Raw genomic sequence first — 25042 nt, 5'->3', positions numbered from 1 at the left:
TTCAAAACCTTATCACAGAGTTGGGTAACGCCAACCAACTAAATTTTTGCGCAGGTTCAACTCAAGAGGAAGCATGAAGACCCCAGAAACACGTGCACTTTGATATTGTTTTAATATTTAGCCAGGCCCGAATGGTTTTTCTTCAAAGTTTGCATAGACAATTAGTGCTGTTCGCTACACAGAAAAAAAAAATCATGGTAATATTACATCTGGGAAGGGGTACATCTTTTATTTCAGAAAAAAGGTGTAATTTTACCTCTGGAAATATATAATTTTACCACTTTTCTGGTGTAATATCACTTTTTCAGTCTAAATTGAGGTAAAATTACATCATAAAAGCGGTAATATTCAAACTTCCAAAATTACAGCTTCCAAATTTACATTATTTTTTTCTGTGTACTCCTACACAGAAAATAAATCATGGTAATAATACATCTTTTATGTCAGAAAAAATGTGTAATTTTACCTCTGGAAATATGTAATTTTACCTCTTTTCTGGTGTAATGTCACTTTTTCAGTCTAAATTGAGGTAAAATTACATCATAAAAGAAGTAATATTCAACCTTCCAAAATTACAGCTTCCAAATGTACACAGTAAAAAATAATGTTAATTTTGAAGCTGTAATTTTGGAAGGCTGAATATTACCTCTTTTATGATGTAATTTTACCTCCATTTAGACTGAAAAAGTGACATTACTCCAGAAAAGTGGTAAAATTACACATTTCCAGAGGTAAAATTACACCTTTTTTCTGACATAAAAGATGTACCCCTTCCCAGATGTAATATTACCATGATTTTTTTTTCTGTGTACATTATTATTTACGAACAGCGACTAACTGCCCTAATTCTCCACACAAACTTCAGAGAAAAACCATTCGGCCCTGCCTAAATATATTTGAAAAATTCTAGGTGCTATATTTTTTGTCAATTTTTGTAGGTCATTGAATAAAATACACAACCAAAGAGTGACAAAAAGACAGTTAACCAAGTAGAAAACACTGTGTCAATATAAGTTTAGCATGAAATGGTTGCCAGTTCTACTAATTTTGTATCTAAATGGAAAGATCTTTCAGAAACCATTCAAATAAAGTTCAGTTAGACATTCATTTCCTTTTAAAATTAACTTATTTCTTTCTTAAAACACTTCTCATAATTGTGCAAAGAGTCGTCCCAATCATTCACGCATTTCCTTTTTAAAATATATTTAGCAATGGCATCTTGCTACGAATTTTTCGTACTTGAGTTGATTCTTTTGTTTTTAGTTTTGATATACTTATTTAGTTTACATTTACAACAGCTCCTGAAGGCTCAGTGTAGGCTGGTGTGCCCAAATCATGAGGTGTGCCCAAGCTGAGTTGAAATACAATGAACTGGCCAAAATGGGTTCAACAAAATTCAAATATCTGTGTCAATTACGAGTTCAAGTTAGGTGCAGTTGTTAAAAAAATATACCAGCAAATCACTTAGTTTTAAGTTGATTTTTTTATCGAGTCGTTTTCGGCACAAACAATATCATTGAAACAAATAATATTAAATGTTTTTATAGGACAACAGAAATTTAATTTCATAAAGAAAAACAAACCATGCAAAGTTATTGAAAAGGTTCTATTTACATTGAACTCTAGATTTGTCTCAAATTCAAAGTTCAAACACGTTCTAAACATGAATTGAATTGATGCTAGATACTTATTTATTGAATTTGTATTTTTGTTACAGCTTGTGACCTATCAATGTTAGATTAGAATTATGATGAAACATAACTCATCTTGTAACTATTAAAGCGTTCCCGGCAAACTGGAAAAATATATTTAAAATCCCGGGATATGTATTAAATGGTCATAAAACCAATGTTTCAATACATTTGTTTAGTTTTTGAAGCTTGAAATCGTAGTATTAGTTGATAACCGTTAACTTAAGGTTATCTGGACTACAGTTTGAATAGGTAGGAGTATTTAGAAAGTTAAGTGAAAAATTTAATATTTTCTCTATTTTGTTGTGCTTTGGTTTTTAAATGAACTACAATAAATCAAATATAATATAATCAAATAAACTTATTTAAGATTCTTAAACATGAATTTTTTTTGTTTATTTATTTTTATACGATCAAAAAACCTAATCATATATTTAAAACAAAATTACAATGTTTAAACCAAAAAAACTAAAAAATGAAAAGTAGAAAGGTTAGAATGGAGTGTTTTGTAAAACAATTATTTTTCAAATAATCTTCAATCTTCATTGATTTTACTAACGTTATCTTGAGTAAATCGGATCAATTGACTGATTAGGGACAGCAGATTTTACAGCATTAAATTTGGTAATTGGTGTATTTTGTCTGTTGTTATATTCCTGTTTTAACCGAAAAAGTCAAATATCACATCATTGTGCAATAAAAAGCATTATTAACTGTCCGAATTTGTTTAATTTGTTATTGTTATTTTTATTTGGGTTTCAAAATATTCTCAAATCTCAAAAAAATTAAAGTACAATACAAAAAACGATTTTTTTTCGAATCTGTTTACTTTCGTATCAATAGTTCTCCTGAATTAGCCAAATTTATGATCATACAAAAATTTTCTACTTTTTCCACTATTTTCAAAACTATGTCGAAAATTGAAGAAATATAAAAAAATCAAACCATCCACATTAACGACCCTCGGGTCTTTTGTGGTCTCTATTGCAAGTTTCTGCTCGAACCTAGGAGTCCGAAGGCTTGAATGGGGAGAGCACCCAAACCTATTTCTACTCCAAGGAACCTTTCACCCCAGTGTTTGAACTGACGACCTTTGGATTGTGAGTCCAACCGCCGCCAGCGATTCCACCGGAGTAGGCTTGGTTTGGTGTGTTGTTTGTACTTATGGCATGGAAACAACTCCTACACCTGGTATGGCTTAACGGCCTAACAACCAAGGCCGGGACCGACATTTTACTTCCTCATCCGATGGAAGGTTGGAGCAGATGGGAATCGAACCCAGAATCATCCGCTTACTAAGCGGACAGCGTAACCATTCGGCCACGCACTGAAGAAATATGTATTATTTTAATATTTTGGATTTTTTTTAAATCCCGGGTTTCTTGGATGGACGCTCTACTTGTCAATGACGAATGCCGATTTTCAAAATGTTTATTTTCAAAAAAGATAAAAATTTTAAAAAATATCATCAGTTTTAATGTTTATAATAATTAAAAAGAGGTTTCGAAATCAGACAGCGTCATGCATACGGGATATATCTTGTGAAGTCTTCGCTAAAAATTTCAAAAAAATTGTTCCATCCAATTTGGAGATATCGTGGTTCCCGGTGTTACAAAAAAAATGCTCATAAAGTTTGAAAGCCTGCTTTGCTCATGACAAAATTTAAAGTTTATAACATCTGTTACTCACTATAAACATTTAATATCTTCATGAAACCATCAGGAACAGGTAAATGGTACATGTCTCATCCGCAGCATCTGATTGCTTGCCTTGAGCATAATTCATAATCCTTTCAACAAAAACTTTGATTTTGGGTCGCTTCATCATTTTCTATGGTGAATCCTGACCAAATACCCTACCCTACTAACAAATTTTCAGGTTCCTGGCGCTTGTGGGGTGCAAACCCAGGGTAAACCAGCAACCAGCAACCTGCGCTTACTAACTTTTCTGTCCCTTTATCTCGAAATCTACAAACTGACATGGCGGGCGCCGTTGGTGGCCAATGACTGTTACCTATTCGCAACTGATCTAGTTTTAGCGCAATCATTGTGTTTTATCTTTTCAACGCATTCAATTTGATAAGAGAAACACCACTAGATCGTCGAAGCCCATAATCAGTAGTGCTGAAAGGATATTACGGTTCTGTTCAGCAAAGGAGGGGCATCAATGGGTGGTCTGTAATGCTCATGCTCATTCCTCAAAATTGCATATGGAACATTTACAGGCTTGTGATCAAATGATTTTTTCATTGATTTTGCTGTATGTACCATTAAATTTTGTGACAGCACATTTTGATTTATAATGACATGCCGAACTTATAAATATGATTTGGAAAGATTTCTCAAATTTTTATAAATGTTACACTTAACAAATAGGTAGTCAGTTTTTTGATATAACCTATCCGTTTTGCGGTGATTACGAAATTCTGTAATGAATCAAGAATAATTAGTTAACAATAGTTGAAGGTCGCAGAATAATATTTACATCAATTTCAGAGAAACCGTGCTTTGTTATCACAAATTGTGAGAAATTTCCCATAGTGCATAGATGGAGCTGTGAACACGTAAGCGTTAGATATGGTGCGTACCGAAGCTGGGAATAAAATCATGTTTTTCAGCATTTATTTACAGTATTCACGTACCAACATGCTATGCTTAGCTCACTATCCACAATCACTGAGAGGAACGAAAGCGTTTGGGTTAAACACAAGAACGCACTTTAGGACACCACACGAGCCATAAATTCGCACCCTAATTTCGAGATTTTTTTTTCGAGCTCCAACTCAAAGCTTGCCAGCCAAATTTGTGTCGCTCTAACTTCCAATTTCAAAGCGTTCGGTACAATTCCCTGATAAACTTGTGGAAATTATCAGAAAAAAGCAGTTATGTGAAAACTCAACCACTGAAACTAAAGCCCCGCAGATGGAAAACAAAGAAAAAGGAATGTTTAATGCTGAAAGTCAACTTACTTGCAGCTGAGGACTCTCATTATCTCGATTGCCGGGCCGTTTATACTCTTCTAGCAAGCCAATTTCCTGTAGAATCAATTGAACCGATCGAAATAATAATTTAGAACTTGAATTTGCATTTGAGTTTTAGTATTGAAGGAAAAAAATGTTGAAGAAAAAAACGACTTCTTTTCCGTCGGAAATTTCTTTCACAAACAATCCATTCCAAAGAAAATGATGAAAAATTTGGGGAACAAATTACGAAATTTAAAAAGGGGGAAGAAACAGACAAAAACCACCATCAATCCGTATGAAGAAAAATTTACGCAAAAATAAATTAAAAAGACAAATAAAACAGCCAAAACTTGGGTGTCCCAGCGACAATCGTTACAACGTCCACGTCTTGCAAGTGTGTATAGATTGGTTTATGTGCCGCAACAACAAGAAAACGGCCCAAAAATGTTAGGCAAAAGTGGTAATACTTCAGCCATGATACCATCGGAGAAAAGCCCCAAATTTTCTCCCTCTAGCTAACCATATGAAATTATTCATAGACGTTCCGTTCGGTAGCCCATCTTCACCTTGAGATGATCATGATAAGTTGCGCGAAATTTATTTACCGTTTTCGGCAGCCGTGGCGGGAAAAACTTTCTCTCGGGCGAACCAGCACAACCATGTAATAAAATTTATCATGGGGGTAAATCAGATAAAAACGCAAAAATATGCCGCTTTCGATTGTAATTACGGAGGACATTTCGCGGCGTGTACCCTTTCTTCTGCTTCTTCTTCTTTTAACTTTTCTTCCATGTCGTGTTGTTTCCGATTCTAGAGTCTCGGTTGGAGTTTTTTTTTTGCCGAAAAGGTCGAGTACTTTTTTATGCTGATAGGCAGCAGTTTTTTTCCCAATGGTTTCCTTTTTTGTCGCATGTTATGCGATTGAAACAGTATGGTTGCAAATCGTTTTGTGCAATGGGGAAAAATCTGGCAAGGCAATTTTTTATCAGAAACTTGAGTTATGATGATTATTAAAAGGTTTTTTTTCAGCTAGGATTCTCAAATTGTGTATATTGAAGGGTTCATATCGTCGCTGTCGTGCTAACTTGTCACACGTGCATGTTGGGCCTAATTAAGTTAAGAACGTCATTTTGTGCAGCCTCATTCCTCACTTTTCGACCATCAAAGATCCCCAAAATTTGATTTCAATCTTGAAATATTCAATAAAAAACGAAAAAAAAACTCCGTGTATTGTTGTCACTCTTCACATGAAAGAGGTTTCAATGTTGTCGTGCTTTCTTGGCACACCCTGAAAATTGAGGTAACTGCGACAACTGGTCAAAGGGATTTCAGGTCAGAACGCGTTTGACACACGTATAAGTCCGACTCCGGTAAACATATGTAATTATAACTCGGGTATCCGGCATTCAAATTCAATCAAACTCTGGGACAATGCTCAGAATAGTCAGCCAAACAAAATGTGTTTGTTATTGTTTACATTACGTGCTCTATTATTTGTTTTTTCAAGGTCGAACATTAAAACGCGTTTTTCTCGAAACGTCGAAAAGCGACAAGATAGCACGACAGCGTCGATATTTAACAAATTCCTGTCATTATTATTGATAACAAAATCTGTTCTGTTTGCATTGTTTCTTTGTAATTTGTTTAAATCAAAAAGACAAGATATTGGGTTAAATTTTAAATTGTTTTTCGACTAGGCAACACAAGGTATGGTTGAGATTATAAAGCTGAGTATTTGAATTGCCTCACAGTTTTCAAAAAGTGTTAACTTTAGCTCCATTTGACGTTTTCTTTATAAGAATGTGAGTAATGAATTCAAAGTTCTTCCAAATTTCTCGAAAATCATCATCATCATCATACCTTTCACTGCTATCTTGCGAAATAGATTTTTATTATGTTTTAAATGTGTACAGAGAGCGGTTAGTTATATTCTCTTGATTAAAAATCTACAAAAGCTGGATTGAATCACGTCATCGATGCCTCTATGCTCTCTTGTACTAAGCTTGCTGGTTTTCCAATCTAGTTAGCATATGAGAGCACAGAGGCATCGTCATGCTGTTATAACATTTTATTTTTGATAATTAAAGTATCTCTGAATTCTTATTTTTCATCGTTAAACTTTTTTCACTTGCAAAATTGAAAAAAAAAACTCTGTAAATAATATCAATAATTTATCGATACCTTCAAGAATTCCTCTATATTTCTCTCAGCAATATCTTAGAAAAAGGCTTAGTCAAAGTGTCTTGGATTGGAATACTTAAAATATTTTCTAGAATATTAAAAAAAAAAACAAAAAAAATCTTGAAAACATAGATTTTCTGAAACAACCTATCGTAATCCACCCAAATTTTCAACCAAGTTTAAAGATGCCTCTTGAAACATTTTTTCCGAAGACAAAGAAGATCCAAAACTGCATAATTCTTCAGAAAATCCATTTTCTACTTGATCTTGCGATCTAGATTTTGAGCATTCATTTTTTCAATGTTCATCGTATGAGAGAAGATTGATTCAGTTTATTTGAAATATCTTGCTAGTGAATGCTTAGAAAATATCTTTTGTAGAGGATTCTCCCATTTAAAATTCACCCACCCATGCAAAAAACAAAATTTCTGCTTCTCCAATCCAAAAATTTTCGCTACTCCGTGGCCATCACTACCACTACTTATGAAATCCATTCAAAAAGAAAAACTAATTAACTAACTCTGCAAGGACCCTCCCTTCTGCATACTGCCTCCCCCTTATAACCAGCCTTATTACCACCACCCCCACCAACCAAGTGTCGCAACGGCCAAGCGCATTGAAATATGGCAGCCATTAAAAAAGGGTCACATTCCCGAACCAGCAGAACTAAAGCTCTGGCAGCAGAAGTAGTTGAGCCTAATTGCGTCGCCGTCGTCGGGGGCATTGAAATTGATGAAAAAAGGGGTTCTGACAGGCGCACACACTCGCACACACACAAGTCATTTCGCAGCAAATCTCAACCCAAGCGCTCAAGCTTGCTTTTTTTCGGGCGATTTCAGCAAAAACAGGGCGGGGCGCAACGATGCCAATCAAGGCTAGCAGAACTTTGTCGTTGAGCGTTGGGTTTTTGAGAGGTGAGCTAAAATGGAAAAAATTGTGCTGGTTTTCGGAACGACTAATTCAGTTTGTAGAGTTGCCAGAGTGTCACTCTTTACGGTAGAACTTTGGAAGTCTGCTTTATGCTCGGAAAATTCTTTTGGAAAAATCCATTGCAAAGTGGAGAAAGTCGTATGGAAAATTAGCAGAAGTTTTTGTCACATCGAGCTATTATGAGGGCTCAGTACACCCAAACAATTCAGTTCTATAATGGATGGTCAAATTAGGATTTAATAATAAAAGGGCTTTTAGGTCAAGTAAGTTTGATACAATCTGCAAATCAAGCAAAACGATGTATTTGGGCCGATATCGAAGTGTAATCAAAGTGTCTATCCTGCTCGTTCCTAATGTAAACATCAACTGATGTGAAATGTTTTCGAAAGCCTACCTTAATTTCCGTTTTCGGGGTAAATAATAGACTTTTTTCGTCTAATATGATCTCTTACATCCTTTTGTGACATTTTTTTCCTTGAAAATGCTTATATAGCCTGTGGGTGCCCAAAAAAACCCCAAATCCCCTACGTAAAACTTTTAAAGTTGAATAAACCTATCCATAAATTATTTTAATTTCCCGAAAAATATTGTTCTAATTGTATTGAAAAGGAAAGCGTGAAATAACTTATAATAAGAGTGCCCAAAACAAGAGTTTTGGCGTAAACAGCTATACGTTTCAATATAACTAAATACAAAGTGATACAATAAATTTTCAACACTTTTTTCATATAAATGTCATAGTTTTACAGATAACATAAGAGTGTCAAGACTTTTTAGCTAAATAAATTTACGAATTAAATGTATACGGAATAGTATGGAACCATACTGAGCTTAAAAAAGAAGGTTTAAAAGTACCTGAAGAAATATTTCGCAACAATTTTCAAATGTTTTGAAAGTTAGTTAACTCTTATCAAGAAAAGAGTGATAAATAGTTTAATACTCTAAAAAGTTATGTTTTCTCAATTAAAATGAGTTCGGAATTTTATGGACAGTTCCACACTAAAAAGAGTCAGAGAGTTCTAAATAACAAGTGTTAACTGTTAATGAAACAAAATTCAAAAATATCTTCTGATTTACAGTCATTTTCAGTAGAACAAGATTCTTAGTTAATTTGGAAAATATGTATACAAAACATGCTACATAGTTGGTTTTGATGAAAACAAAAAAAAATTTAATGAAAACTTAGTTGAACAATGATTAATTCTTATTTGTAAATTAAACATCAAAAATAACATTTCAAATGGTAATTTTGACGTATTTCATTCAATTTGCACATTATTAGGCTGAAATTTAAAGTCAATCCGTTTTTTTTTTCAGCACTGTTGATTTATTTTTGTTGGAAAACGTGGATGGACATTATGTGGCCTACCCCACATATTCTAAGTCTTAACTTTTTCAAAATATTTGAAAAATTAATTGAAATACTATCAATGTCACCCCGGTTTATGGTATTCTTAACCAATTTTGCTCATATTTGACATGGATACTAGGATGGGTACGTTTTTCAAAAAGTTCTCGGATCAAGTTTTAGCATGGTTCCCCTTGTAGGGCATGCCCATAGGGACTTTCATACCAAATATCAGCTCATTTGGTTGTAAACTGGCTGCGCGCATCAGGGTTAAAGTTTACATGGGAATTACTATGGGACATTGGAACTTTTTGTTCAAACGCTCCTACAGGTCTGGGAAAATCACTTGCCAACTTCTGGTATGGTCAGGCCTATGGGGAATGGTCTGGAGAACACTTTTCCCGAAGAAAGCATATGGACTCGTTGTCCCTAGACCTGGCGCATCGGCAAACAATCCGATGTCTCCGGAATCAACGGTTTTCCCTCAAAAAGCATCAAATTTTCCTTAGCATGCTATGAAAGCTTGATGAACACCGCGACGCCATGTGTTTACTCAAGTTATGTCACAATTAAAAACTGTTCATTTTATTATTTTAGTTTTTTTTAAGATCAAGATTACTAGTTCATGCTGATTCCGTATTTTTTAACAGATTTTTTTGTTTTTGTTATGATATGTACTTTTTTGCACTTTTTCTTAAAACTTTACAATAATTATTAACTCATGTCTAGTGGCGCTTTGGAGGAATCTTCATCAAAATGACCTGTAATGTAATGTTAATCTCTGCAAAAGCAATTAAAGCAAAGTTAACAGTAGAGCAATTCTTTACAAAATCGGTCTTTTTTCTTCAATTTTAATTTTTGTATTTTTTAATTCGACTGAAACTTTTTTGGTGGCTTCGGTATGCCCAAAGAAGCCATTTTGCATCATTAGTTTGTCCATATAATTTTCCATACAAATTTGGCAGCTGTCCATACAAAAATGATGTTTGAAAATTCAAAAATCTGTATCTTTTAAAGGAATTTTTCGATCGATTTGGTGTCTTCGGCAAAGTTGTAGGTATGGATACAGACTACACTGGAAAAAAATGATACACGGTAAAAAAAATTGGTGATTTTTTTATTTAACTTTTTATCACTAAAACTTAATTTGCAAAAAAACACTATTTTTAATTTTTTTTATTTTTTGATATGTTTTAGAGGACATAAAATGCCAACTTTTCAGAAATTTCCAGGTTGTGCAAAAAATCTTTGAGCGAGTTATGAATTTTTTTTATCAATACTGATTTTTTCAAAAAATCGAAATATTGGTCGCAGAAATTTTTCAACTTCATTTTTCGATGTAAAATCAAATTTGCAATCGAAAAGTACTTTAGTAAAATTTTGATAAAGTGCACCGTTTTCAAGTTAAATCCATATTTAGGTGACTTTTTTGAAAATAGTCGCAGTTTTTCATTTTTTAAAATTAGTGCACATGTTTGCACACTTTTGGAAAAAATATTTTTGAAAAGCTGAGAAAATTCTCTATATTTTGCTTATTTGGACTTTGTTGATACGATCTTTAGTTGCTGAGATATTGCAATGCAAAGGTTTAAAAACAGGAAAATTGATGTTTTCTAAGTCTCACCTAAACAGCCCACCATTTTTCAATGTCGATATCTCAGCAACTAACGGTCCGATTTTCAATGTTAATATATGAAACATTTGTGAAATTTTCCAAGCCAAGACTAACATTTCAAAAGGGTCAAACATTCAATATTACGCCCTTTTAAAATGTTAGTCTTGGTTTAAAAATTTTGAAAATATTTTTTTCGAAAAGATCGGAAAATTTCACAAATGTTTCGTATATTAACATTGAAAATCGAACCGTTAGTTGCTGAGATATCGACATTGAAAAATGGTGGGCTGTTTGGGTGAGACTTAGAAAACATCAATTTTCCTGTTTTTAAACCTTTGCATTGCAATATCTCAGCAACTAAAGATCGTATCAACAAAGTCCAAATAAGCAAAATATAGAGAATTTTCTCAGCTTTTCAAAAATATTTTTTCCAAAAGTGTGCAAACATGTGCACTAATTTTAAAAAATGAAAAACTGCGACTATTTTCAAAAAAGTCACCTAAATATGGATTTAACTTGAAAACGGTGCACTTTATCAAAATTTTACTAAAGTACTTTTCGATTGCAAATTTGATTTTACATCGAAAAATGAAGTTGAAAAATTTCTGCGACCAATATTTCGATTTTTTGAAAAAATCAGTATTGATAAAAAAATTCATAACTCGCTCAAAGATTTTTTGCACAACCTGGAAATTTCTGAAAAGTTGGCATTTTATGTCCTCTAAAACATATCAAAAAATAAAAAAAATTAAAAATAGTGTTTTTTTGCAAATTAAGTTTTATTGATAAAAAGTTAAATAAAAAAATCACCAATTTTTTTTTACCGTGTATCATTTTTTTCCAGTGTAGTCTGTATCCATACCTACAACTTTGCCGAAGACACCAAATCGATCGAAAAATTCCTTCAAAAGATACAGATTTTTGAATTTTCAAACATCATTTTTGTATGGACAGCTGCCAAATTTGTATGGAAAATTATATGGACAAACTAATGATGCAAAATGGCTTCTTTGGGCATACCGAAGCCACCAAAAAAGTTTCAGTCGAATTAAAAAATACAAAAAAAATCGAATGACCGAAATCTGAGAGAACTGCTCAGTATCATCTTTAAAAAATCGAGTGATTAAGAGGCAGTATTTGTAAATATTGCTCGGTTTGTTCTAGAGGTCGTATCGAGGTGCTCCGATTTGGATGAAACATTCAGGGTTTGTTTGTATATGCATGAGATGAACTCATGCCAAATATTAGCCCTCTACAACAAAGGGAAGTGGGGTAAAACGGGCATTGAAGGTTGAGGTTCAAAACACATGAAAAATCTTAAAATTGCTCGCATTTCCGTAAAACTTTATCAATTCCAACTCTCTTAAATGCATTCGAAAGGTCTTTTGAAGCCCTTCAAAATGTGCTATAGACATCCAGGATTGGTTTGACTTTTTCTCATAGCTTTTGCAAATTACTGTTAAAAATTGATTTTTTTAAAACCTTAATATCTTTTTCCAACAGCCTCCAACACCCATACTCCCATAGGTCAAAAGATAGGTAATTTCATGCACTATAAGCCTACGGTAATAACTTTTTGGCCAATCGCAGTTTTTCTCATAGTTTTTCAATTTTTCTAGAACAAACATTTCACAACGTTAGTTTTTGCCCTGTAGGCCGCCATAGCGGCACTTTTTGGTCTCAATTTCGTCATATTCGGAATCCTCGGACAATTTCACGTAAGTTAGAAGTATTGGAGTTGTAATTTAGATTGGAAAAATTGCCATTTAGAATGAATTAAAATATTTTTTAACAATTTGTTGGATTAGGGGTAAAACAGGTTTTCGCCTACTTGATACAGCATTTGACGTATTGATCATAGGATAAATAAGATCTATTTCTTTTTTCAAAAATATTTTATTTAAATATTTTTTAAATCTAAATTACAACTCCAATACTTCTAACTTACGTGAAATTGTCCGAGGATTCCGAATATGACAACATTGAGACCAAAAAGTGCCGCTATGGCGGCCTACAGGGCAAAAACTAACGTTGTGAAATGTTTGTTCTAGAAAAATTGAAAAACTATGAGAAAAACTGCGATTGGCCAAAAAGTTATTACCGTAGGCTTATAGTGCATGAAATTACCTATCTTTTGACCTATGGGAGTATGGGTGTTGGAGGCTGTTGGAAAAAGATATTAAGGTTTTAAAAAAATCAATTTTTAACAGTAATTTGCAAAATCTATGAGAAAAAGTCAAACCAATCCTGGATGTCTATGGCACATTTTGAAGTGCTTCAAAAGACCTTTCGAATGCACCTAAGAGAGTTGGAATTGATGAAATTTAACGGAAATGCGAGCAATTTTAAGATTTTTTATGTTTTTTCAACCTCAAACTTCGAAGCCCGTTTTACCCCACTTCCCTTTGTCGTAGAGGGCTCATATTTGGCATGAGTTCATCTCATGTATAGACAAACAAACGCTGAAAGTTTCATCCAAATCGGAGCACCTCGATACGACCTGTTACACATTGGTGAAAAACTCGCTCTTAATATTTAAATTCATTAAAATAAACATTTCGTTGCATAAAAGTCACAAAAAAGCTTAACACCACATGAAAGTAATTCTAAACAAATCGGTACATATTACGTTTTCTGATGAGTGATTCTCTTCCCATAATGTTTCGCTTTGAGCATATGCCGGACACACAACAAGCTTTCCGGTGTCGTTCAGTGCACATTGTTGCAAGTGAAATGCCTTCACTGTTGTATTATCTTTGACGATTTTCATTTACTCCCCCACTGGTGACTGCGATTGGAAGCTTTTGCTCCATTGAAGTAGGCTACGTTTGTCCGTGCTTCAAATGATTAATTTTCCAAAAGTTCTGCTCAAAACTAGTGTTGGTAGTGTTTTGAATTATAGGTTTTTCCTGCCCTGACGATTAGTCGACTGAAATTGCTTTCGGTCAACTTGAGCGACCCCTGGGGGGAATGATGCGGGTGTTATATTGCCACCCACAAAAAGGGGTTATCGACCACTTAGCAGTAAAGCTCGGAGCTCGTGTGAATAACAGTTTTGGTCCAGTGTTGGGCGCTACTGTTCGAATATTCCGTCCAACGTAATTTCCCTCACATTAATTTTGATTTACGACTGGCATTTTGGGTTTGCGTGTTTGTGAGAGAGGTTTGATCCGGTGCCATGTTTGCCTCTGGCTGTTCAGGCATGTGTTGGTGGGGATGTGCTATAGTGTCGCATTTGTCATAAATACACCCAAGCAGTCAAACAGTCGAACTCAATTTCGTTATGCAGAATTATGTTGGATTCAGAACATCTGAGCATCTTAGTTTGCATTTACTACACAGGATGGATGTCCTGATTCGGGCACATAAGTATGTTTTTTTTTAATTTTTATTTAGATTTTTGGACGCTTCGAAACCCGGACAACTCGTCTTGTTCTATCAATTATTTTGATATATGTTCGCATAATAATGGTCAAAACTGTGTTATTTGATGAATGTTATCATCAGTGTTGCGTTCCTCACGCGCTCACGCGCTCGTGAGCGCTCACTTTTCGCTCATTCGTGAGGAGGAGCGCTGCGCGAGCTAGCTCACGTTTGCCCGCGCTCACGTTTGCTCCGATTTTTTCAGCTCGCGTTTGCTCCACGCTCGCGCTCACGCTAATATTTCGCTCACGGAGCGCTCATTTTGGACGTGTCGCTAATCATTTAACGTTTATGAGAAAGTTTTTTTTTTCAATTCTAGATGGAATTTTTGCGTAAGGTGCAGTAGGGCTGTGGAAATATGACTTTGTGAACAAATTTTATGATATATGAATTGGAATAGCTTATTTTCATCAATCATGTTTTTACATAAAAGGTTGGATTCGCAAGGGTCAAATAATTTTTTAGACATGTATAAATATTTTAGAATTTAAAGGCCTTATTGTAGCAGAGAGGGGCGGAGGGGTATAGACGCCTAAATAAAAGGGCCTGTAAACCTTAGAAAAACTTACAAAACAATGAATTGATTCAAGAGGATTTATGCTTTGGTAAGTTCGATTCAAGGTTAAATGCTTGGTTGATTAGAATATAACATTAAACTGTTTTATGTACCTAATCAGTGTTTTGACTACATTTCCAGATTGCGGGTCAGAATGAGCTACCATTTAAAAAAGTTATTCCGTTTATTAAATCTTTCAGTGATTCAGTGATTAGAAACGGCTTATCATTTCTATAAGGTTAGTCTTTATTTAGCAAACATTTTAGAAAATAGGGTAACATTTTTGAAACAGTTCTATTTTAAATATATGCCTTAAAATTCCTAAGGGTTGAAATAACCCTTTTGACTCAAATCAAATAAATTGTCAATATTTTTCACCTCGAAAAGGTTGGCTCTTCTTCCAACAAGTGGATTTTATTCAACATTTTCGCAACCAAACCTCTAAAAATATTCAATTACAAGTTATAAATGATTTTTTGAAAATTGATGATTGTAACTGTTTAAAAGATTATTTAAAAATAAATAAAATATAAATAAATTGTCAATATTTGTGTACATAACAACAATACAATATGGTCCAATATGGATTTGATTTGTGAACAAACAGTGCATCTCTTCACGTCAATGAATGTTTACATTATGAATTTAGGTTTTTGTTCCTTGTTCGAAAAATGTCTAGATTTTAAATAGAACGTAAATTTTGGTTCGCTGATCAAATCCATTTCATTGCCTACTTTTGTTTGTTCGACCACTTTCTTGATTGTTTTTGCTGCCTGTGCAGGCAGATGCTTCAACAGGAAAAAACAACTACCTACTTTGGCTCACCAGCTCACGTGAGCGCAAAACGCTCCGGTGAGCGTGAGCGAGCACGAGCTACCTGATAAAAACTCACGCTCCAGCTGGAGCGAGCAAGCCTTCCGTGAGCGCTCGCTCATTCGCAACCCTGGTTATCATAAACTTTCTTTTCAAATTTGCTTGGTAGCTGTAATCAATGCCAAAACAATTAAATAGAATAAAAATATGTTGTTGTTGTCTATTTTATTAACGTGACTTTAACCTAGAGAGGTCATTCGTCACTAAATAAAAACATGAGTTTACCAAAAAAGCGAAACATTTCCCTGAAATATTTCATAGGCATCCGAAGCACTTGGAAGGCAAAGCAGAAAATTATGGTTCTGATTTTCTCAAATTCTAGCAACATTTTGTGCAAAATATCGAATGTTTTGATGTAAACAGCTTATTTAAGACCTAAAGAATGGCATTCTCTAAAATTTTAGTAAAAATTTGTGTGAATCATAAGAAAACGAATGTCCGGATTTTGAATCAGCTTTTATCAGTGTCCGGGATTCGAAACACAACAAATAATTTTTATTTTAAAATTCTGATGAAAAATGGTTATAAACGACATATTTTGCATGCATTCTTTGAAAATGGACTGTTTTTACTACATCCTGACTATATTTATACATTTCTAACTCATAACATGATTTTTTGCCAGCTAAAACAAAAGTGATATGGTACTAAGTGTCCGGGTTTCGAATCATGACGTATAACGGTATCTTTTTACAAATTTTTTTTTTGGTGAATATTGTAGTATTTAAATCTACTAGATGTAACGTTTTTTGTCAAGATATTCACATGCGACAGGATGTCACAACGGCAACGATGTGTTGGTAGGTTCGCACCGAAAAATGGGACACGTCCAATATTGTGTGTTTTCTGGCCACCATCCTAGTACGTGCACGCCGCGGTTTCTAGTCCCTAGATCAGGGATCACCAAAACATGTTTTCGACACTCTGTGTAACTCCGAGAACGGACGTTTCCTGTGTGCAGCACCATAAATGAGATGTCAACACTCGAGTACTGTTCGTTGCTCACAAAAGTACATGTGACCTGAAGCGATTTATGTGTTTACCTAAATCTCGAATACCAGTTCTTTGTGAAAGGTTCATGTGTTTTTTATGTTTTTTTTTCTCTCTAAACGATTAAATAAGTACTAGGTAACAAAGTACTATTCTAAAAGTTGTAAACCATCTAATACATCTCATTGGTTGCAAGAGGACGTGTAAACTAAACAGAATCGATCAACTCGACTAGGAACTTGGAACAAATAACCATGTACAGTAAAACGGCAATCTCGGCTACTAGGTAATTATAGAAAAATGAGCAATCAAAGTAACGTAAAATCGAACATGAAATATATGTAGAAAAAAAACTTAACACACACAGACACACTCTGCGCGCAGGAAAATCCTGCAAACGAGCCGGGCGCGCGCTAGCACAACGAATCGAAATTCAAACCCAAAATCGAGGACATCCAACGAAACGAAACAAAACAAAAAACCCATCTGAGTGTTATCCATCAGTATGTGAGAGCGTATGTGTGGGGGGGTGTGGGATTTTTCGTTATTCGTAACCCTGAACGGAACAAACAATCATATCGCCAGAGATAATAAGTTTGAGAGAAGACGAAACGGAAAAGTTGAAACAATACGAGCTCTAACACCGATTATCGAATATCGTCAAAGAAAACTGGAAAGAACGACGGCGAGTGAAAAAAAGTGTACATCTGAAGGAAAAGAAAAAGTACGGTTAGAAAATCAGACATTGAAAATAGATATTTTGGGTGGAGCACACGGAATCGATGGAGGGGGGTTTTATTTTTAATGAAATCGGGGGTAATACGATACTAATGGGAAATGAGTTGAATTTAATGATTTTTTGAAAATTGGGGTAGGGGGATCATTTGGAGCGTGGTCATGACGGTTGTGTGGTAGTGCTAGTTGGGTAAGTTCAGTGTGGGTGTTTTTAGTGGAAATGTGACTTTTCAGGTTTGGTGGTATGCAATTAGTTTGTATTATGTGAATAATCATTGATTGTATAATACAGTTTTTATTGGAAGTGTCAACATTTTTCATAAAAGAATACAATTGTGAGTGATAAAGAAATGATTGTTGTTGTAGTTTCTATGTGTTGTCGTGTTTCTTATAAATTTATATTTTAACTGTGGCTAATCAACGAATTTCAAGAAATTGGCCTTGGTTATCAAATGAAAGTAAACCTATTAAGTGGTTAAAATACAATATAGAAGAATTTTCAGAACTTGAGATATAATGTTTGAATACATGTATATAAACCCATTGGGATTGGTTAGGATAAGAATTTTGGGCACACATTCTTCAAATACACTCATGCAAACTTGAATTACAGTTGGTAGCCATTAGGCTGGTATATTTAATGTCTCATTGCTATGCTAGAATTAACTTAATCAGTTTTACAAATTTGAACAAATATGATCAATCATTCTAGAAAAACAATTAATTATGAGCATGAGCATGAGCATGAGAGATCACCCATGGTTGCCCCTCCGTTGCTGAACAGAACCGTAATATCCTTTCAGCACTACTGATTATATGCTTCGACGATCTAGTGGTGATTCTCTTATCAACAGCATGTATGAATGCGCTGAAAAGATAAAACACCATGATTGCTAAAGCTAGATCAGTTGCGAATAGGTAACAGTCATTGGCCACCAACGGCGCCCGCCATGTCAGTTTGTAGATCTCGATTTTAAGGGACGGGAATGTTAGTTAGCGCAGGTTGCTACTAGGGCAGCTGATTTACTCTGTGCTTACACCCCACAAGCGCCAGGAACCTGAAAATTTGTTAGTAGGATAGGGTGTTTGGTCAGGATTCATCATAGAAGATGATGATGCGACCCAAAATCATAGTGTTTGTTGAAAGGTATTATGTTTTAATCTCAAGGCAAGCAATCGGATGCTGCGGATGAGTCATTTCCCGTTTATCGGCTGTTAACTTTTAATTGAAATGGATTTATCTTAGACAGCCGGCTGTGGAAAGATAGAACCAAAATTATTTGTAATTAAATGATGAAGAATTTAACAGTCTGATTTTTTAATTGAGATGTTTTTACGAGTTTTACATGATTCATGTTTAGTGGGGTACTGATTAACGAAGCAAACGACGAGTTACGATGTTTATCGAGCTGAAATGGTATGATAAGGTTTTGTTGTTATTGCACACCGACGACGAATGCGAAAAAACCCTACGACCCGACCGAAAGGCATCGCAAATCAGACTGACTCAATTGTCATCGATGACAACCAGAGCCAGCCGCACCTTTACACGCACGCGAAAAAAAAACGAAAAACACACCGACGACGATCGCGAAAAAAAAAACGACCCGACGGAAAGGCATCGCAAATCAAACTGAGGAAATGGAGAGAAAAAAAATAACATAAAAAAACCTACTCACATAAAACCAATCACCCCATGCACACAAATAGCAACACAAAAGAGACGAAAATTATCACGAAAAAACAGGACTGTGCGTCCACCGAAGCACCGCACTTTTGATGGCATTATTCAATTATTATGCCCAATCACCTCATGCACACAAAGAGCGACACAAAAGAGACGAAAATTATTACGAAAAAACAGGACTACGCGTCCCAAGAAGCACCGCACTTTTTTCCATTCTAGAAAAACAATTAATTATTGAGATTAACTATTTCAAGATTTTCAATTTACTTCCACCGCTTGCTGTTTAGTAATCATTTTAAAAATTTAAGCTAAAACTAAGTGAAGCTAAGTGAAATAAAATCACCGACTTCACTTTTTGATTCTGAAATGGGAAAAATATTTATGTTAAAATTAAAACAGCTCAAAACAATAAAAATACAGCATTTGAGAACAAAAATGAAGCAATGGTATTTTGAAAAAAAGAAAGATATTTTTTTTACAAATATCGACTCAAATGGCGATTCCCGTGGATCATCCAAAAGACTAAACAAAAGAACACAGATATAATTTTTCCGGCCACGAAACATTTAGTTTGTATCATTAGAAAATCTCAAGAAAAAAAGCTCTTTTTATACATTTAAAAGTATCATTTAAAAATTAATTGCATACAGGTCTAATAACAGTCAAAAAATTAAAGGGGGAACTTTGTTTACCTAAAATGTAAACACATAGAAAGTAAAGTTAATTATTTACATAAACAAATCTTCCCACCAAGCATTTACCTGGTCATTCCTTTTCAATATTTTCACACCAACGAACATAGAATAGGTAAGCTAAACGGTTTCAGGTATGACATATAAAATGGATTTTGCATATTAAAAAAAGGCAAGTCATTCACAATACCGTCAGTACACAACAAAATATCTTCAAGGGTTCCAGTGTGTCCCAGTGACTCCCAAAGCAAGAGGATGACCATTACTGGATCAATCAAGCAAAACGCTGACGAACCAGAGCCAATCAACAATTTCATGTCCTTCGGTCATATGAACATCGAGGACTTTATGATGCCCGGGATGGACCACCAAAATAACGGTGGTCCATCGGGCAACAACTACCAGCCAGCTTCATCGGCGGGACCAGCTTCCGGATCGACGACACCGCATTACCAGCAATCACCAGCCCCATCCGGAACGAGCACACCCGGATTGGGTCCTTCGCAGAACATGGGAACTCCCTATTCACCGGCAAACGTGTCCGCAAATAGCCCGCGGCCAATCAACAGTCCCATGGTGATGCCACCTCCGTCACCCTCCGCCAACGGAATGTCACAGAGCCGCCCAGACAGTACCAATTCCGCGATGGGAGTTCCCCCAGCTTCTCCCTATGGTCAACCCGTGCCAAGTCCACAGATGCAACAGCAGCACCAGTCAACGGGAGCTCCCCACATGACGCCTCCGTCGAATCCGATGGCCGCAATGAGACTGCCCCCGTTGACACCTCCGATCAGTCAGCCGATGGGAGTGCCAAACATAACACCACCGGTGAGTAAAATGGTGCCATTATCCGTCCCGAACCGGACTCCACCGGTGCACCAGGGACCGATGATGATGATGGATCCAATTATTACGCCACCGATGAAGAGAACTCCCATGATGGGGTTGCCGAACCGGTTCCCTCCGATGGCCGGGGATCCACGAATGAATCTGCCACTTAAGCACCCACCAATGATCCGTGGCAATGGGCCGGTTAACCCAATGGCTCAACCGAGGCCACATTTCACCAAAAATCCCGCCTACAAGATATACGAACTCAACAGACGCTTGCAGGACCGCAGTGGTCAAAGTGAGAGTGGATGGTGGGATTATTTTGTGTGTGAATTTTTCGAAGACAACGCTTCGCTTACGTTATCCTTGTGTCTGGATGATGGGCCGAAGCATTTCACCATCGGACGTTCGCTGATTCCGAGATTCTTCCGTAGTTTCTACGAAGGAGGAGCCGTTGAACTGTACTTTAATCTGCGCACTTCCAAGGAGTGGCTTCAGAATAGTTCCATCATGGTGGACAGTGAACAGTGCGCGATGGAGACACTATACATGAGTCCCGTCTACACCAAGGTAGTTTGCGAGGGTCGCTTGACGTTGGAGTTCGGAGCCAACGAGATGTTACGCATCAAATCATGGAACTTTACGGCCCGTGGATGGCAGGAGCACATTCCACGCTCGTTTCTCTCGATGCAGGTGCAGCAGCAGAGTCCGTCGATGATGGCACAACTCTCAACGAACATCACCCGACAGGGATTCCCACAGACAACCCTGAACTATCTCCGCCTGTGCTGCATTCTACAGCCGATGCAACAGCTGATGATTATGCACAAAGCTACTTCTGTGAGCCCGCGAGAGTGTCTCAACGCAGCTATCGAGCGAAAGTGGCCCGTCAAGCAGGAGCAGGAACCACCGACTCCCCCGGTCATCCCTCAGGAACCAACACGCCCCGCACCGAAGCAACGCAAGAAGCGCAAGAATGCCGCCGACAAGGAGACCACAACCAACTCGAGGAAAAAGCGTTCCCCAGAACCACCCATCCCGGCTCCCGTGATCCCGCTCCCACTTCCGGTGGTCGACCAAGCCGAAGTGATGGTCGTCGGAGAGCCCTCGCTGATGGGCGGTGGATTGGGCAAGGATGACGAACGACTCATCACGCGGGTCGAGAACATGCCCTTCCCGATGGGCAACGGATCGCACATGGGTAACGGGCACGGTCACCACAGCCAGTCGGGGCCGTCTGGTGCGGGCCCAGGTGATACCTCCTGGTCGCTGGAGGACGTCCTCGGCGCATCGCTGTCCGACCTGGACGAACATCTGCGACGAGACGGTGGCAACGTTGACGTGAAGGGTGAGGTGGATTTCGATCAGTGGCCTCAATGAAGTGGATATTAAAATTTAATACATAAGTTGACTGAACAATCACCAAACTTTTTAACGTTCTAGATATAATTAATTCGCTCATTAGGAATTAAGTTGTATGAGATAAAATACCTGGCAAATTTTTTTGAAATAAAAATAATGAATCTTATTTCCTGTTATAGATATTGCTATCAATTCGCAGCGTCTCGATCATTTCTCTGATTACCCGAAATTCTTAACTTTGGTAAAGTCAATCAACAGGTCTATTCCCGTTTTGCAGCGCATCCTCGTTTTTTCTGCAACTCTCTCAATTGCAGATGTTCTGCATGAGAGCAAAACCGACAAAAGAGAGAAGAGATTACCTGCAGAAAAGTATACGGTTTGCTGAAACTTTTGCTTCTCCCTATAAAAATTTCTGCCTGAGGGCAACGTAACTTTAATTTTTAGAAAAGTACAGAAACGGTTTGCTGTCGGTTTAGTGCAGTTTTGCAGAATTCTGCAGGTATAAGATGTTTTGATTGGTTTGGTTTTCTATGTTATCACTTTCAGATATTGCCTCTCATCTAAGTGAAGATTTCTGAAATCGATTCGGTGTCATGAAGTGTCATGATCTGTAGGTTTATCCCCAAAAGTCTGCAACTTCTGCTGAACGCTGTTGCCAGCAAAGGATTTGACGTACTCCGCAACTATCTCTTTGTCAGAAGTTTAGCAAGAAAGCAAAAAAGGGAAATACTAACTAAGCTGGCAAGCAGAAAAAACTACCAGCAGAAAAGTACTGGAACGATTTTACCATATACCTACTAATAATAATTAGTCTATGGTTTTACTGATACACATCAGGAAATGTTCACAGATTTTGTGGCAAAAAATGATTGATTTTACCCCAGAAAATGATAAATTTTTTACAGTTTTTGATGAATATTCATCAGGTTCACATTTTTACACATTTTTTATGTAGTATTACTCAAAAAAAGAGGTAAGCCTACCAAATTTTCAACATTCCAAAATTCAACGTTTTTTTCTGTGCACTGAAAAAAGTGATGGTAATATTCATCAGGAAATCGTGACAGATTTAGCGGCAAAAAAAGTGTAATATTACATCAGGAATTGGTGAATTTTCATCAGGCTCTGATGAATTTTCATCAGGTTCACATTTTTACACATTTTTTGAGTAATACTACTAAAAAATAGGTAATATTCAACCTACCAAATTTACAACATTCCAAAATTCATTTTTTTCTGTGTAGTTCTGCTCAGGGCTGTGGAGTCGGAGTCGGAGCCGGAGTCGGTGGAGTCGGGTCTTTTTGGGGACCTGGAGTCGGAGTCGGAGTCGTCAAAACTCTAATAGCTGGAGTCGGAGTCGGAGTCGGCTAAATTGTATGAGCTGGAGTCGGAGTCGGAGCCGGAGTCGTAAATTTCTGATAGACCCGGAGTCGGAGCTGGAGTCGGAGTTGTCAAAAAAATTAATATAATTTACGAACTTATTTATTGTTCAATATTTGTTATAATTCAGGTTAATTCCCATTTTTTATAATTTAAATTTATTTATTGAATTGCGTGCACTGCGTTGACATTTTCTGTTTTTTTTTTGGTTCAAGATATTTATCAGATACCATGATGTTTTCGAAGCAATTTTATTGTGATTGAAAAAAAAACAACATTGTCAACTATTTTATAAATCTTCTACTTGGAACGCAACATGCTCATTTTGTATGTAAATAAAAACAAATCAAAGTGTCGTGCTGAAAACATTTCAAGCTGACAAAAAATATCGAAAATAAGTTGCAACTAATTTTGAAATACAGTTAAACCGGCGCTCTTATGCCTCGCATATGCAACTTTGCATATACGAGTCATTGAATTTATTAGATATATCGATTACCCAAATGTTTACAATTTCTGTACAAAACTCTTAAAGTGTTGATCCTTAAATAATCTTGTTGAACAAGACTAATTTTTTTTAAATGCCTTAAATCGGGGTGATATAATCGAAAGAATTTAATTTATTTTTCAAATATTAGAATTTTCTCATGATTTGTATGTTTAAAGTGTGTACTCGGCTGGATCACACAATGTCCATGTACGTCTTCTCAAATAAATTCAAAAAAGTAAAACCTATACCTTTCTTTAGTAAGAAAGGCAAAAAGCTTTAAAAAATAGTTACTTTGAAAATTGTTTATTTCAAAACCAGGATATCTTTAAAAGTTACTGCACACCAATTTCTCATTACTGAATTCAGTTAAATTTACTGAAATCTGCACTACTGAAATTTCCAGTAAATGAAAAATTGCCGAAAAAAAACAATTGAAAATTAGTGTAGCTAGCTAATTAACTTGAAAAAATAAATGTAAATTTAAAGTAGTTAAATAAAATGTTCCAATTTTTCAAACAACAAAATTCAAATTTACTCAGAAAATTGTTGTGCTGAAAATGCGTTTTTTAAATATTTAAAATACAGATTAGGTGTCGGAGTCGGAGTCGGAGCCGGAGTCAACAAATTTTGGAAAGCTGGAGTCGGAGTCGGAATCGGCTAGAATTGGTAGGCCGGAGTTGGAGTCGGAGCCGGAGTCAACAATTTGTTAAAAGCCGGAGCCGGAGTCGGAGTCGGAGTCGGAGTCGCTTGAAATATGATCCGACTCCGCAGCCCCGCGTTCTGCTTCTCCCAGGAAGCTGGGAACGCTCTCCTGACGATTTTGTGCAGAATTGCAGAATTCTGCATGTACTGGAATAGACCTTATAATAACGCTGGTTCTACTCGCAAATTATTATAATTATCAGGTGGAATCGTGAAATGAAAGAAATTATGGTGAAAAAATTATAAATAAGCACACATTTTTTTTGCCTGTGCATATTTGTTGAACTGTGTCTCCACAGAGTTTTATCTGAAGCAATTATAATTATTTCAACCAAGTCGCCAACAATGTCGGCACGCCATTTTCCTCTTCAACATTGTTAGCAGTTTTCCCCCCACTCAGAAAAGGGGCAAACTCAGATGATTAATCGCTCGAATTTCGCCTCCGTTTTCGCTGGCAGCGTGACCCCGCAAATCAGACATCTTCAAACAACACGCACACGTCAGTCATATACGAATTAAGGCAAGGTTATGAATAAATTTTCCCACCACTTCGAGAGCAGCAGCAGATAGACGGTGCAGAAAATTTGCTGAGAC

General features: G+C 36.2%; 2 protein-coding genes and 1 long non-coding RNA gene across 7 annotated transcripts in view; 2 read left to right on the top strand and 1 right to left on the bottom strand.

The window, feature by feature from the left end:
* The window catches only part of LOC120424891 (sodium/potassium/calcium exchanger Nckx30C), a 214792-nt gene that overhangs the window by 83395 nt on the left and 106355 nt on the right, over positions 1-25042 (bottom strand). For 3 of the 5 annotated variants that reach the window (XM_052707207.1, XM_052707208.1, XM_052707209.1), the window contains exon 3: positions 4660-4725. The exons of the other annotated variants lie outside the window; for them this stretch is intronic. In XM_052707207.1, coding sequence (XP_052563167.1) covers positions 4660-4725 — 66 coding nt within the window. The remainder of the gene's footprint in view (positions 1-4659; positions 4726-25042) is intronic. 5 annotated transcript variants of the gene reach the window in all.
* Positions 14224-15114, top strand: LOC120422911 (uncharacterized). The gene is made up of 3 exons (XR_005606185.2): positions 14224-14583; positions 14635-14755; positions 14848-15114. It is a non-coding gene; the product is annotated as an uncharacterized LOC120422911 (long non-coding RNA).
* Positions 19567-21926, top strand: LOC120422910 (LIM domain-binding protein 1-like). Its single transcript, XM_039586476.2, has one exon. The coding sequence runs from the start codon at positions 19939-19941 to the stop codon at positions 21892-21894; it is 1956 nt and encodes a 651-aa protein (XP_039442410.1). The 5' UTR covers positions 19567-19938; the 3' UTR covers positions 21895-21926.

Source organism: Culex pipiens, chromosome 2, assembly GCF_016801865.2.
Source record: "Culex pipiens pallens isolate TS chromosome 2, TS_CPP_V2, whole genome shotgun sequence".
NCBI classification, from domain to species: Eukaryota; Metazoa; Arthropoda; class Insecta; order Diptera; family Culicidae; genus Culex; species Culex pipiens.
Note: the sequence above shows the minus strand (reverse complement) of the source record. Positions and strands in the feature narration are given on the sequence as shown.

What these genes read in the sequence shown, in the direction of transcription:
- LOC120422910 (XM_039586476.2), top strand. Translation starts at nt 19,939, where the DNA reads ATGACCATTACTGGATCAATCAAGCAAAACGCTGACGAACCAGAGCCA.